A 16,233-nucleotide genomic window follows, 5' to 3' on the forward strand; every position below is an offset into this window, starting at 1 on the left:
GACAAACAAGCAATAGCATTTTTAACAGCTGCATTTTTTGCGCAGCTGAAAAAAAAAAACAGAACACATTGCTGTCAGTAGCACACATCCCATGTGAAAAGTTAATGCATGGCAGACAATGAAAAAAATGAAAATGTATGGGGGACGATAATTTGTTTCCCCCCCCCCCCCCCCCCCCATACAAGCTGAACCTGCTTATATGAAGACCATGTAGACAAATGCTGATCTTCGCAATCAGCACTCATTATCTGGCTTGAATGCCCCGCCTCCACAGAGCTAATGCTCCGATTGGCTAACTTAGTCTGGTGTTAGCCAATCAATGACGTCATGAATGGCTGTGATTGGCTAACGCCAGACTAAGTTAGCCAATCAGAGCATTAGCTTTCAAGCCCCGTTTACAGAAAGGAATGCTCTGCCGGCGTGCACGAGGGAGCAAAAGCCTGCAGCAGCGCCGCGGGAGGGGAGCATTTATTTTTTTGACTTTTTTTTGGGGGGGGGGGGGGAAAGCCACAGTATACCCTGCCCAAAAGACGACCCCCAACTGCAGAGCAGGTTTTTCAGGGCTACAAGGTAGTCTTATACGCCGGAAAATACGGTAGCACACAGACATAACTTGGAAAAAAATAAGACAACAGAACAAAAGATATTGATCAGTAGATGGTTGTCAATTAACCAGCATCTACTAACAGGCTATTCAATACATTTAAACATTTTTACATGAAAGACAACCATGAAAAAAAGTTGGAGAGTCTCAGAATTTCCAGTGTGGGTGTGATGTGAAAAACAAAACAAAAAAAAAATTAAACTAAAATATTATGCATGTGATCTGTTCTCTGTTAACACCATCTTTTGTTGTAATAGAAGCCACATCCTCTGCTTAGTACCCACAAAGCAAAATATCACTGTGGGAAAGAAGTTACACGGGCACAAACCTAGAATGAGCCCCTCTGTTACCATACCAATATGGACAGTATGCTAATTTATATATATCTGCTATACTATTCACATATTTAAATACGGGCGATTCTTACAGGGATTCTTACAAGCGCCTCTTTTCTTCTAATGCGTCAATATTTATACAAGTTGGCAGTTGTCCCTGAATTAAGCTCAACGAGTGATGGGAGACTTTTTTCCCAAAAATAGGCCCTACCCGGATGGTTCCATCAGGCAGACGTCCTCTTACAAAAAAAAAAAAAAAAAGTGCACGTGCTGCACTACTTTTCTATCATTTATAATGGATCCCCTGGCTAGAACCTCCAAACAAAAGTCTGAACAGAAATCCACCCTTTTGTTTTGCATGCATGTCAAATATATTGATTTCTTAATGGTCTCTTTTTTTTTTTAAACATTTTGTATTACAAAAAAATGACAAAAACCAAATATTTCTTTAAAAGCCTATGCTGAGAATACATGACCATTAGGGCTGATTCACACGAGCATATGAGCTCAATGCTGTGAGTCTCGCAGTGTTGGACGAATCGCAGCCCACTTGCTTTGCCAGCGGAGATTTCATAGGAGGTGCGATTGGCACTGCACATTGCCCAAGTTTATGACGTCCCACACTAAGCATGTCTGTTTTTCTCAAATTCCCCCACTCTGCGTATTAAATACTGTCAATTTGCTGGCACTGTGAAGGGGCAGCGTTTCAATATGCAGCACTTTAAGGGCTGCATATGAAATGCGTAGAAATAGAGCATGCTGTGATTTCTCCTGCGTTTTATATGCAGTGCCCCCGAGCAGCTCCAACGCAGGTGTGAATAGAAGAATGAAAATCCATAGACTTTCACTGCCTCCATTCACCACGCATTACACATGGGAAATACGCGGTGACAATACGCCCGTGTGAACGAGCCCTTAAGTGTGAGTATAGCTTCCAAAATCGGAACAGTAATAAAACCTACATACAAGACATGAGAAATAGGGTCATTTGCAGAGGTCAGATAAGGGAGGCATTCCCTCTTTTCACCTTTATTAAGTACACAACTACTTAGCATATACAAGCACATTGGATTAAAAAAATATATATATTTCTACACCATTTAAAATTTTTTGAGGAAAAAGAACCTTTTGCATCCTGGTCCGAATGTCTTTTTCTGACAAGCTAAAAATTTTACACCCTACACACATTTACATAGAAAAGAATTTAAGCAGGTTAAACATTAAAAGGGCTTTTCCGGGACAAAAACCATTGGTGACTTACCCTTGGTATAGCTCACCAACAGACTGGCAGGAACTTGTCCTTCGGGACCCCTGACGATCAGCTGATTACATGCTGCTATGGCCTACCAGAACTCTAAAAGCACCATCCATAGCACACTGGCTCAATTTGGCATTGCACTTAAATGGGAGAGAGCTGCAATACCAAGCCTGGCCACAGAGCTACAAAACGGTGATTTGAAAAGTTCTGGCATTCTGTATCAGCATCCAATCAGTTGATCATAAAAGGGTCCCAAGTGGCAGTGGACTCATCTGCCATTGGTGACCGATTCTGAGGGTAAGTCAACAATCGGTTTAGTTCTGAAAAATCCCTTTAAGATTTATGAAACTGCCTAAAAGAAAAACTGGTTTGTTGTCCACAGCAACCAATCACAGCGCAGCTTTCATTTTGTACAAGCAGAATACAAAATGAAAGTTGTGCTGTGATTAGTTGCTATAGATAAGAAAGTTTTTGGTTTTTTTAATACTGTTTTGTAAATCTGCTCCTACGGATAAATTCACAGGGGCAGTAACAGTCTATTTCATCAGAAGAGCCCTTCACGGAATACATATATAACTAAAACTTATTCTTTGCGTTTTAAAATTAACGGGCTACAAAAACACCATCTCTGGCCAATCCGCTCTATCCACCGTCTTACCTCTCCCATGTGGTTAAAACAGTGTGTATAGTCCTCATCCCTCCTCAGGTAGGACAAAGAATCTTTGAGTGATAGTGCAAAGAAGCAATGGTTCTTAAGGAACTACCGTATCGGTAGGGAAACGCGTTGAATCCATCCGAACGGAATAAATATCTGTCTGAACAGACTTTATATCAAAAAACTTAAGACATATCTATTTTTTGACTATCCTAGTACTCCCATATGGGAAGTTGAGATGGTAGTATATCTACATATCATCTAGATTGCTCATAGACTCATGACCCGTTGGTGACTGGGGAGCTCCTGGTGTGGACCTAGTTGCCATCTGGTTATGTAATTCTCTAAAGTTGCGCACATTTGCAATTAAGGGAGTCCGCATGGTGTTTTTGTAGCCCATTAATTTTAAAATGCAAAATTAATAAAAAAGAAGTTTTAGTTATATGTCAATTCTGTGAAGGGCTCCCAGGGATATATTCACATTTAGCAAGTTTGTTACAGAATTTTCTGCAGCTGTACAATTTAGCTAAATGGGGCTTGCAGAAATTTTTGCAAATATTGCAGAAAACAAAATCCAGTCAGATGTGGAGGACAGATTTTCAGCCGCAGAAATTTCTGCAACAATTCTGCTGCACGTTACCGTACCCTGATGCATCCCCAAAGAAAAGGCCTATAAAAATCAAATACATACATCATTTTAAGAGTTCATGTGAGTGTAACAAACTGAATATTTATGACCTTCATGATCTTGCAGTGAGTGTTGAGACATTAAAAAAAAATCTGAACAGTTCAAATAAGAAGTCAAAAACACTACTGCCCCCCCAAAATCATCACGCCTGAAAAGCCAGGCGAGTACTGCGCAAGTTTCACACATTTCCAATGTGAGCTTATTTGTAGGAAAACACCTGCTCCAAAGAATAAATACCTTGCCACCAGAAGAGTCATTGATAAAAGTAGTAGTTAAAAAAATCTGGTAAAGTTATAAATTAAGCTTTCGGAAAAAGACTGCATTCTTATTTATCTCCCAAAATTCCGCCCATAAGTTCAGGTCAAGAATACTTAAAAAAAACAAAAAACACTGCTTTCGGCTCTAAATGTATTTAAAAAACCCCACCGGGATGTAATGAAATATAAAAAAGTATCTAAAAATAACTAAATATAAAGCTTTACGTCAACTGTACATCCAATCTAGAGATCACCACTGTAAAAAAGGGAACACCTAAGACAGGCTTTACTTTATCTCATAAAAGCCTTTTTCTGACTCTCTTTTACAGTATCATCAGGGGAAGGAGTAAGGAAATCAAATGGGATGATCTCTGGTTGACTGGTGTGATCGGTCAGCTTATAGTCATTATGTAGACAGTCTGCTGGTGGAGTTCCCGAATAGCATTTCCGGAAAGCTTTTGGAATGTAGGTAAAACACAAACTCAACGCAAATGTGGAAGGTCTGGCTTTCAGCGACTTAACCCAATGAGCGGTTTTCTTGTGATTTTTGGAACCTGGCATTTTCACAGAATGTATACATTTGTCACTGGAGGGCTTAGAGTCTAACTCTTCAGGGGCAGTAGGCTTTACATTAAGACTGGAAGGACTCAAACTATCATTAATAAGAAATCGGAGATCTATATTGGTATCGGTCTCAGTCAGAGTCACTCCAAGTGACTGAAACACATTGTGGAGGTCATCATTAGGTTTGTCATTGCATTCGGTAATCAGATCAGACAGGGAAACCTCTCTCTGATCATTGCTCCGAGAAACCACAAGCGATGACAAAGATGTTGTCAGTGATGGCACATCGAATAGTGCATTGGGCCCGTCGCACAACTGAGACAATGGAACTAAAGATCCAGTCTGCAAATCAGTACTACATGGATTCTTCTGAGGAGCATCAATCCCAAGTTCTTGTAAAGGGTTCCTCTCCTTGTGCTCCTGGATGAGATCAGCCAGGGATGGACTTCCATACTTTGGAACAGACAGATTTTCTCCATCAGAGGACATACTATCCTCAGAGTATAACACTGAATGTAGACTTCCAAACGAAGGGATATTTTTACCCAAGATGCCATTTCCTGGCCCATTGTTTTTGGGGAACGAAACTACATCACAATCCCATAGGCCACTGGCAGCCACATCTTTAGCCTCTTCTATACTCACAGGCTTACTAGTATGACCCATTTGTACTAAATCAGGAGTCTGGTCTGAATGCTGAGAGCACTGTATAGGTACAGGCAGGTGGAAGTCATGCTTCGTACCGGAGCTAACGGGTGACTGAGTCATTAACTCCAGCAAACTCATTTGAGATAATGCAACAGGTTTTTCGTTGCCAGAGTTTTGCTGCGAGCTTTCATTTATGAGGGCAGATAAAGAAATACTGGGAGTGAGATTGTTTGGTATATTCCCCTTGTTACCACCTAAGGGGTCATGAGAAGCAATGTTACTCTGTGAATCCCTATTGGCTGGGTTACTAAAGCTCGGCTCTGGACCCTCCGCACATTTTAGTAAAGAAGATAAAGGTTGGTTGTGGGATAAATGCTGTAAAGAGGTAAATAAGGCTTCTTACCTTACCGAGGCCAATAATATTCAGGTTGTCAGAAAAGGCAGAATCCACACAGGAAGTAAGCAGGAACGATGTAAAAAAGGAAGGACACAAAAAGGCATTTATTTGCTAAATGTCGCAAGAAAATGATCAAATTAGAAGGGCTGCTTTAAAGAATGGTCTGGGGCACATAAAATGCAGACGGCTTGCTTTTGCAGAACAAAATAACGCAGTCTGTTCATAATAGTCATGGAAGACCAGAGCCCTAAAGGAAGCATAAGCCTGCAACTCGCCGTTTCCACTGAAGGCATATTGGGGCATTTTTGGGCCCATTCACAACTCCATTAGACCTTTCTCTCTGTTCCGTTTTTAGAATTAAATGGATCTGGTTTTTCTCCATTGATTACAGTGGCTCTTCAACAAGCAAACAGAAAGCTTTCAGCTCTGTTTCATTTCACTATTTAACTATATAGGCGGCATTATTTTTTTGAAGCGTCTTGTCCGTCTGTATTCCGCTGCGAGAATCTCTCCCCATAGAGAGAAGAGGGCCAGCAGCGGAGACTGCAATACAAGTGACATGCCATGGATTTCAATTCCGCTCTGGATGTGAATTTCCACGCAGCTTGGCCGCAGTGTGTGGATGAGATTTTTGCAAAACCTGTCTACTTTGCTGCTTAATTTGGGGATTAAGATTGCAGGCGCAATTCCGCCCTGTATGAACCCAGCCTAATTGAATGGAAGCAAACAGAAAGCTTTCCATTTGCTGTTTTTTTGGAAAACCCATTGAATTCAACTATTTTATTTATGGTTCTCGGTTCCAAAAACAGAACAGAGACATGACAAGCCGTAAGGCAGGTGTGCATGGGCTCTTAACCCCTTTCTAATCCAATTTGTATCCTGGTTTTCCTAGAGGGCTTACGCATTTTCTGCCGTTATACAACAGCGCTATATGCTGGCTAAAGCCAGTACTGCATGAGGTGACACGTTGGATAGGCTCAGACAGCAGAGAGGCTGGCAATATACAGTAAGAGGACCCCGGTGGGCATTTCGCAACATCGGAGTTGCACAGCCTTAAATCATAATGTCTTTAGACGTCAGACAGTGGATTGGAACGGGTTAAAGCACTATAAGGGCTAGTTAACCACATTGTATCTCAGTTCTAATTTGTAAATAAGTGTCATATCAAACCTCAAAATCCTATAATCTAGAAAACGTTACCCTTTTACCATTGGCGTTGTAAAGTTGTCAAGTATGAGCATAAAAGGAACATTCCTAAAACATACATACCTTTTCCTGGTCTCGCAGCAGAGGAGGCATCTTGGGTAACAGACTTCTTGCTTGAATCGCTGTCCTGCTTAAAGACTCTGTCCAGGGCCTTTGCCACATCAAATCCACACTGCAATACTGCATCAATCATGATTTGCTCCGATACCGATTCTCCTAGGACTTCTCTCATTTGATCAAGGCAAGAATACAATCGAGCTAAAAAATACAAGAAATACGTCAAATACTCACCAAAGAGTACAAACTGAAGATATAAGAAAGAAGCCAACAGTACCTTGATCAAGAGCACTCAGGGTCGTACTGGAAGCTTTAGATTTGACATCATCATCACCTTCATCTTCCTCCTCTTCCAATGGCTCAGTAAAGCTTGAATGTCTGTCCCGTTTAGAATAGATGAACTGAGCAGCTGCAAATAAGAACAGAGGAGACTTCAATCTCATTCATGCACAGACGATGACAGGTTTGTGTATAAAAAGCAAGAAAACTGAGGGCTTCGTAAGGCTGCATTTCCGTCTGTGTTGTAGGACGTACATATTTATGTCACAAAGTCCTGAGTAAAAAAAAAAATAAGCTACTTTGTCAGGAAAAATGTTAAATGGAATGTTGGAAGCCTGTCCATTATCCTGTTCTGTTATGGGAAGAGGATAATGGAATGACAGCGGGCAAGAACAAGAAAACAGAATGCCACAACACAAATGTGAACTAAGTCTTAGGGCTCCCACACACTTGCTTTTTTTCTTTACGCGAATCTCAATGGGACTTTCAAACGTTAAAAACGCATCACACAAGAATCACAAAGCACAAACTTGCAGTGTGGTTTTAATGCTAGAAAGTCCCATTGACATTCACGTTAAAAAAATGTGCAAGAGTGTGAGAGCCCTTAGGCCTCATGCCCACGGGCAAACAATTTAAATCCGCAGCGTTTTTCCTGCACGTGGATCCGCACCCCATAGGGATGCATTAGACACCCGCAGGTAGTTAAATACCTGCGGATGTCATTTTTCCCTGCAGGCGCGGGTCCCGCGTGCAGAAAAAAAATCTGGACATGCTCCATTTAGGTGTGGGTCTCCCGCAGGCTTCTATTGAAGCCTATGGAAGCTGTCCGGATCCGCAGGAGACCCGCGCCTGAATTAAACCACCTGGTCCGGGCGATGCAGGTCTTTCTTCCTTCGCGGCAGGAAACTTCTTTCTTCGGCCCGGCGCATGCGCATGGCACGCATCCGGCATGCCGAGCACATCTGCCAGGCCGAAAAAAAGAAGACCCGGCCGCGAAGGAAGGAAGACACGCACAGCCCGCAGCAGGTGAGTTTATTCTTATTTTCAGCCCTCATGTCCGCGGGGCAGGAGGGACCCGCTACAGATTCTCCATGGAGAATCCGTAGCGGGCCCGATTTTCCGGCTTGGACATGAGGCCTTAGAGATGGAAAGCTAATAAAAGACTAGAAGTTCAGTCTAACGGGGAAGAGGGTAAACTGTGTGAGAAATCCAGGTGACTGAAAAGTTTTTATCAGCCTCAACCCCCCACCAATTAGAACCAGCTCTGCTCAAACTTCAAAAGGACATTATTTTGAACTAACACACATCCAGTGTGAATGTAGGGAGCTAATTCAAAAGCCTCTTGCACCAGTTAGATCGTAGCTCGTGCCACAATTTCTGGTCTTGTCTTACAACCAAGAATCTTGCAGCTCTCACTTCAGCCTGTGGTAGACCTCAGTGGACAGAGTAAGCAAGGAGAGGCGCAGATCCTTCTTCTGCACCTGTGGCTTTAGATCTTCCCAAGGGGTGACAGGAACTTTTGTTCTGGCCATCACCATCCTTATCAGAGATCTCCTTTTGCACTGACAGACTTTCAAGAATGTTTTTTGAGAGTCGATCAGCGCTCGTCCAGCTCTATTCACATGGAGGAATCAGCAGTCCTGTGTGTCCGAACAATCATTATCACAATCGCTCTAGCACATACAGTTCCACTACTGTCAGAAGAGAAATAAAAAGGTGTAAAAAGGTCAACTTTCACGACTGAAGTTTCTGTACTCCGTTGATGCTCTCCCAGTTTCCTTGCCGTAATACAAATGCAGCTATACAAGCACCAGAACCCCATGCTGTGGGGACAAGGCATCTAGACGGGTTTTCCACACAAGTTCTCCTACTATCTCTCTACTTACTTTATTTACTATATTATACTTTATATTATATTTTCTCAGCACCTTCACTAGGGCAGATGATTGGAAGAAGGTTCATTCCGAATCACCTATTCATGTAAAAGGCCCTTAAATGGGTTTTCCCAGAATTTACTGCTGACAACCAATCCTTAGGATAGGTCAAAAGTTAAGAGCTGCGGAATGAGCTGGCACTATACAAATACAGACTATTATTAATAGTTGATTGCTTGTGATCCCTACTGATCAGCTGTCACCGTGGTCCATAGCTCTCTACATAGTGCAGCAGCCTGTTTTAGTAATGCAAGCACAGCTCACATTGAGTTCAATGGGAGCTGGGTCTGCAATACCAACCTGTACCGCTGCAGTATGGATAGAGCTGGAAGCAGGCAGTTCTGTCTGTCTGCTGAACAGTTGATCAGGGAGAATAGTCGCAGACCCTGGCTGATCAACTATGGATGACCTATCCTAAGGACAGGTTGTCAATAGTAAAATCCTCAACAACTCCTTCACATCATCATCTCCATTGCCTTCCACCTGTAACAAAAATCTCAGTTTGGCAGATTTTAATGGTGTCTGTATTTTTCTCTGAATAATTTATTTACAAACTTTCCTGATGTAGAAAAACATAATTTTACCCGCAAACTAATAATTATATCAATCACCTCTATAATAATTATGTCTATTATGCCACAAAACTATATAACATCACAGACTTTTAGCGACTGAACTGCAGGATTACATATTGGTAAAGTTGTGGCAGTTCCCTAAGGCCTCATGTCCACAGGCAAAAGAAGAATTAAAATCCGCAGCGGATTTTAACTGTTCTCCCACATGCGGATCCGCACCCCATAGGGATGCATTGACCATCCGCGGGTAGATAAATACCTGCGGATGGTCAATAAAAGGGATTTTTTTGAAAATGGAGCATGAAAAAATCTGGACCATGCTCCATTTTCGTGCGGGTCTCCCGCGGATCCGGACGGCTTCCATAGGCTTCAATAGGAAAATAGGAATTTAAAAGAATTTACTCATCCGGAGCGGACCGGGAAGGTCTTCTCTTCCTCACGGCCGGATCTTTCTTGCTTCGGCTCGGCGGATGTGCCCGGCGTGACGAGTTCATCCGCCGGCCGAAAAAGAAGATACGGCCGTGAGGAAGAAGACCTTCCCGGCCCGCTGCGGGTGAGTTAATTCTTTTAAATTCCTATTTTAAGCGCTCATGTCCGCGGGGCAGGAGGGACCCGCTGCAGATTCTCCATGGAGAATCCGTAGCGGGCCTGATTTTCCCCGTGGACATGAGGCCTAAGGCCCAATGCAGACAGCTGGGTCGGATTCCGACTGAGATTCTCGCAGCGGGATGCGACCCTGTGCCCCTGCAGTGACCCCCGGCTTACCTGCCTGGCGTCTTCACTCTACGCTAGGGATGTGCTGGCTGGCGCACAGCCGCAAATGCACAGTACAGGGCCGGCGCGTCATAGATGACACGGCCGCCTCACACTGAAATAGTACATGCATATCGCAGTTGATTTCCGCTCATGGGCAGGGAAATGCATTTTTCAATGCATGTCTTATGGGGTGTATTTGCTACGAGATCCGGAGCTCCTAATCCCGCAGTGCAAATACACCCATGTGCATTGGGCCTTGAGGACACTATCTGACGTTGGACACAGCACATTGCTTTTGTTGTTGTCGACTGAACAGTGGCATCTGGCTTTGTGTATACAGCGACTAAAGTCCTGTCAGCCTGTGAATACATAAGGTCTCAGTGACGTTGTGTCATAATGATACAGTGTAACATGGCCACGTCCTCCAATGGCTGCAGTGGGTCTATATATGCACAGACCCAGCAGGGACCACAGATGAACAACACTGCTTGAGGAACTCTAAGAAAACAGCTGAACGTCAGATGGCTGATTGACTTAGTTTGTAAATAGGGAGTGTGATCTTTGGTTGTCCAGATAAGTCACATAACCAAGAAACTTGTGTGGCAATTTAGAACACTTTAAGGGCCGCTGCACCAAAGTTTTAATTTGAGATCAACAGAAGTTGATCTAAAACCCACCAATGCGGTTGAGCCTCTAATCTTGGTTCAATTTGATCAAACTAGTTTAGCAGCCGAAATCCAAGATGGTGGAATAAGCTATTCCCGGGTAGTGAAATTACACCCATGTTTGCTGTTGGTAGCGGCCATGTTTTTACTATCGCTATGAATGCTGGGAAGCTCTCCTTACTGCAATCCCCATGCACGATACATTTCTTCTTGGTTCAATCTTAGATCAAGTGAACTTGGTTTTGCAAATCTTAAAGGGGTTGTCCCGCGCCGAAACGGGTTGTTTTTTTTTTCAATAGCCCCCCCGTTCGGCGCGAGACAAACCCGATGCAGGGGTTTAAAAAAAAACGGATAGTACTTACCCGAATCCCCACGCTCCGGTGACTTCTTACTTACCTTGCGAAGATGGCCGCCGGGATCTTCACCCACGGTGGACCGCAGGTCTTCTCCCATGGTGCACCGTGGGCTCTGTGCGTTCCATTGCCGATTCCAGACTCCTGATTGGCTGGAATCGGCACACGTGACGGGGCGGAGCTACGAGGAGCAGCTCTCCAACACGAGTGGCCCCATTCAGAAGGGAGAAGACCGGACTGCGCAAGCGCGTCTAATCGGGCGTTTAGACGCTGAAATTAGACGGCTCCATGGAGACGAGGACGCTAGCAACGGAACAGGTAAGTGAATAACTTCTGTATGGCTCATAATTAATGCACGATGTATATTACAAAGTGCATTAATATGGCCATACAGAAGTGCTGAACCCCACTTGCTTTCGCGGGACAACCCCTTTAAATCAAAAAGTGCTGGCGCAATACATATTCCTTAAACCAAGTTCAACAGCTGATCGCAGTTTAACTTAACCTGGATCAAGAGCATGTCTGGGCAACCAGTCCTTAAACATTGAAACAAGTGTGAAACTGACATAACACTGATGTATACCTGTTGCTGGTGAGATACAGTAGTCATCCTCCACGGACTGTCCATACATGTCATCATCATCAAAATCTGTAACAAAAACGGTAAAGTCAGGCAAAGTCTAGTTACAAACCAAATGGCATGCAGTATACATAATGACTAGAGATGAGCGAGCATCGCTCTTCTCGAGTAACTGATTACTGGTCTGAACAGGCTTGGGGGGGGGTGGGGGTGGGAGAGCGAGAGATCTCTTGCAGAAGCAAGGGAAACCACCACAAGACACCCACCATGCATGTGGAGTGAGAAGTCCCCTGAATGGGCAGAGTCCTGCCCTTGGCACAGTAGGCCTCTGTAATCGTCAAACTGACCCATCTGGCAATGGTGGACTTGGAAGTGGTCAGACTGCAACAAGGGCCATCAAGGTTGAGGAACAGAGAATGCACATGGCAGAAGGATTCTGTACATGCAAGATAATGCCGTTGTGCGGGGACAACATTAAGCTTGTGCAGAAGACGTTCCATAAGTTGTGAAGGCTCCAGACAGGAGGGCAGAACGACGTCCTCATTGAGGTTGAAGGATGAGACTACTTTATGAAGAAATGCTAGAATTGGACGAAGGACTGTCTAGTCCTGATAAAGAACAAGAAAGATGATTGTGCAGTGAGCTCAGAGGCCCGGAGGATTGAAGTTATGGCTACCAGAAAGTCAATCTTCAATGGAAGCAGGCGAAGGGAAATGTCACACAATGAGAAAGACAGACACCAAGGAGCTGATGAAAGATGGCGAGGGAGTGGCAGCATGTGCAACTCCCTGTAGGAAAGTACCATGAACTTGAAAGCCAGGTGTGTTGGAATAGGATGGAGACCGGACCCTTTAATGAGCTGAGGCTCAATCCCATATCCATGCCTGATTGGAAGAAGGAAAGGATTCTGGGAACAGAAAATGCATGGGTTGCATATGATGCTGTTCACAATCATCTGAAGGATTGCCACACCCTATGGTAGATGCCAGAGGAAGGTGGTTTTCTGGCCCCGAGCATGGTCCAGACAATGGGGTCCACAAATCCCTGGCCTCTCAATACTGCGGTGTTACCAGCCACACTGTCAAACGTAGCATATGCAAATGTGGATAATGAGCTGGGCCCTGCCGCAGCAGGTCCTGTCTGAGTGGCAGGCTCAAGGGGTGTCGACCAGTAGGGACACGAGATCGACGTACCAAGTCTGGTGCTATATGGATCGTGGGAAAACGCACCATCTTGGCTATCTTGAGGAGCCATGGGATCACTAGGGTGTCCACCTCCAATGCTTAAGGACCGCGAGTTCGTGAGACAATGAGAAGGAGCTGATTGTTGTGTCTAGAAGCCAGCAGGCATGCCCCAATTTGGCGCATATGTCCACTCACCTGGGTCTGCTGTTTTTCTTCTGCGGAAGTCCGCCATCCAATTTTTCACCGCCGGGATGTGGATGGCTAGGATAACTGGGATATGCGTCTCCACCCAGTGGAGGTGGTCAGCAGCCTCCCTTATAACCATTGTGCTTCTTGTGCCGCCATGGTGGTTTATGTACATGACTGCTGTTGCATTGTCCGTCTGGACATGGATCAGATGACCAGACAAAATCTGGAACCAATGGGTCAGGCACAGGCGGATGGCTGCGAGTACCAGTATATTGATGTGAAAGTACAATTCCATATTGGACCACTGTAACTGCACTGTCAGGCTGCCTAGACTCCCCCACCCCACTCCAGCGAAGGGGGAGGAAGGACCTCCCCTTAGAGAAGTTGAGCGACATCAGCAACTAGAGGAGGGAACGGCGAACGGACTGAGGTAGAATTAGATGCCAATCCAGGGACTCTGTCTACTGCCCAATGTCCGCTCGGAAGATCCGCAATTCAAGCTGCCCATAGAGAAGCATTGGCATCCGCATCTGAATTAGAGCATGCGGATTGGTTTTGCAGATCTTTTGATGTGGAACACAAATCGCAGCATGCTGCATTTCACTGTGGTTCCCGCACGGATGGCTTACATTGAAGTAAATGGAAGCCCCCATTTAAAAACTACACCCCTTAATGTATTCACTTAAGGCTGTCAGGAGTATTTTGACCCCATAGTGTTTTTTCAGGAGTTAATGCAATTTAGAGAAAATAAAATTTTATATTTTTGCAAATATGTCATTTTAAACAGTTTTTTTTTTCTATAATGCACATGAAAATGAGGATTTGCACCCCAAAACGGGTACCCCTGTTTGTCCTGTATTCAGAAACACCCATTGTGGCCCTAATCTTATATCGATATGCATAACGGAGCCCAAACCAAAAGGAGCAACCAGTGGCTTTCAGAAAAGACATTTCGCTTGAAGGTGTTTTAGGCCCCATTGCCCACTAGTAAAACCCCTGAGCTGTGAAAACGCGGAGGACCCCAACAAATGACCCCATTTTGAAAACTAGACCCCTTAACAAATTCATCTAGGGGTGTATTGTGTATTTTGACCCCACAGTTTTTCAATGAATCTAAGCAAAGCAGAAGGAAAAACATTACGATTTTCATTTTTTTGGTCAATTACGTCATTTTAAAAACAGGTTTTTTTTGTACAGCACACATGAATGAAGACGTTCACCCCAAAATGGATATCCCTGTCTGTCCCGTGTTCAGAAACATACCCATTGTGGCCCTAATCTCATATTTGGCTGCACACGGCCCTATTTCACTGCTCCAGGCTCTTGGGTAACTTTAGTAGCCAGATTTTAAATTTCCCAGGCCCTCCCCAGCTTCTGCACTGGCGTCCACCATTTCGCCAATGGGCACATGCGCCGAAGCTGGGGGAAAGTCACAGATAAAGATAGCTCTTAGGGAAAAACCACACAGGCGTATGCGCAACTATGCGCGCTGCTATGGAGTGTAGTTTCGCATAAACCAGGGTTTGTTTTAATCGGGCCATTCAAACTCCGTGTGAGTGTAAAAAACAAAAATACAAGAAGATAGGTTCTGCCCTAACTTTTCTCGCTCCGTGGTATGAATTACCGCTTAGTATATATGTCCTGTTATGTGTGTGGGAGGGATGCAATTCCCTTTTGTCAAATTACTGACTACGGTAGTCTATGCCTGGATACGGTAACAGACGTCCGTGGGAAGGAGACAGGGGAACCAATCACATTGCTGCTCATGACGTTGGAGAAATGACAGCAGAGGCCTGCGCGGGTATTATCAACTCCGCAGATTATATTTATACATGTGCGTGGGGAGACGGTTTGTACATTAGTAACACGTTCTATAGGAACCCCCGCCTTCTCTGTAGAACTACCCAAACACGGCGATATGAGGCGCACCATCCAATTTTTGTGCCCAAATTTTTTTTTACACTTAGGTCCAATTTGCACGGGCGTATTGGCATTGCAGAATCCAGTGTGGCCGTCCGCCTCCGGATTCCGCAGCAAATAGGGCCCATAAAAATGCTGGGGGGGAGGGGGGGGAGTCGCTATTCCATGTCCACGAGCGGAAATCAATTGTGATTATCTACTCGCGGAGGGGGGAAAAAAAAAATAAAAAATCACAGCATGTCCTATTCCAGCGCGGATGGCAGCCATTGAATGACACTGCGAAGGCTTGCAGATTCTGCGTCATCGCCTAGCGACAACGTGGCAATTTCTGTACTGCGCATGCGCACCGTCCAGCGCATCCGCAGCGCCGAAAAGATAACTGCTGACAGGTCCACAGGGGGCCCCGCCGGGCACAGGGTCAGATTCTGCTGCGGCGTCCAACACGCCGCAGATTCTGCTGCGGCGTGTGCATTCAGCCTTATACTAATAGTCCAAGTAAAAGAAAGTGGTAGCATATCAGCCCCCCAGCACATGGCCGAGCTGTCACCTGAGAATCACAGGCACAACTTTTAGGTCCCTTGATAACAGCTGACACTAGAGAGCAGGTAGCACATCGTGCCGGTGCGGTAAGCGGGCAGAGCTGGGGGACGCCTCCACACGAGGTGCAGGCAGCGCTGTGGCCATATGGACTACAGGAAGGAATCCTGCCCAGCCGGACACGGGCTCTCCGCGTTAGGCCCCAGCAGTTGCTCACCGTCATCATAGTTGTACCCGCGCACGTTGCGGTGCCTGGCCATGACGGTGCGGCTCCTCTCACCACCTGCACATCTTTTACCGCTACAGCGACGGCGCCGCCAGCTCTGACACCAACCGACGTCACCGTGTGAGTACGGAGCGCGCCCGTCACTAGAGGCCGAACAACCCGCGAGGCATTGTCTACTCTGTGTTGTACACCAGCCCTGTAGTCCTACAGGGGCCGCCATTTTATGGAAGACCACAGTTTGTATTCTTCCCAACAGACCTCGCTTGTCTCTCACACGTACACACGTAGACGGACGTGTAGTCGTGCGCCTGGCAGTTACTGTTTTGAACCAACTTTATGAAGTGAACAATGTTACTCAGCGGCTGT

At 45.1% G+C, this 16,233-nt stretch overlaps 1 protein-coding gene across 2 annotated transcripts in view; it reads right to left on the reverse strand.

The window, feature by feature from the left end:
- The window catches only part of HBS1L (HBS1 like translational GTPase), a 76,944-nt gene extending 60,928 nt beyond the window's left edge, over window positions 1-16,016 (reverse strand). Inside the window, exons 1-5 of one of the 2 annotated variants that reach the window (XM_066605799.1) lie at window positions 15,859-16,016; window positions 11,815-11,880; window positions 6,947-7,078; window positions 6,676-6,870; window positions 1,924-5,407 (exon numbers count right to left, since the gene is read on the reverse strand). In XM_066605799.1, the coding sequence (XP_066461896.1) occupies window positions 4,089-5,407; window positions 6,676-6,870; window positions 6,947-7,078; window positions 11,815-11,880; window positions 15,859-15,901 (1,755 nt within the window). In that variant the 5' untranslated portion in view covers window positions 15,902-16,016 and the 3' untranslated portion in view covers window positions 1,924-4,088. Of the gene's footprint in view, window positions 1-1,923; window positions 5,408-6,675; window positions 6,871-6,946; window positions 7,079-11,814; window positions 11,881-15,858 lie in introns of those variants that run through there. The other variant, XM_066605792.1, reaches the window with a different exon arrangement.
- Between the last annotated feature and the right edge of the window lie 217 nt (window positions 16,017-16,233).

Source organism: Eleutherodactylus coqui, chromosome 1 (assembly GCF_035609145.1).
Source record: "Eleutherodactylus coqui strain aEleCoq1 chromosome 1, aEleCoq1.hap1, whole genome shotgun sequence".
NCBI classification, from domain to species: domain Eukaryota; kingdom Metazoa; phylum Chordata; class Amphibia; order Anura; family Eleutherodactylidae; genus Eleutherodactylus; species Eleutherodactylus coqui.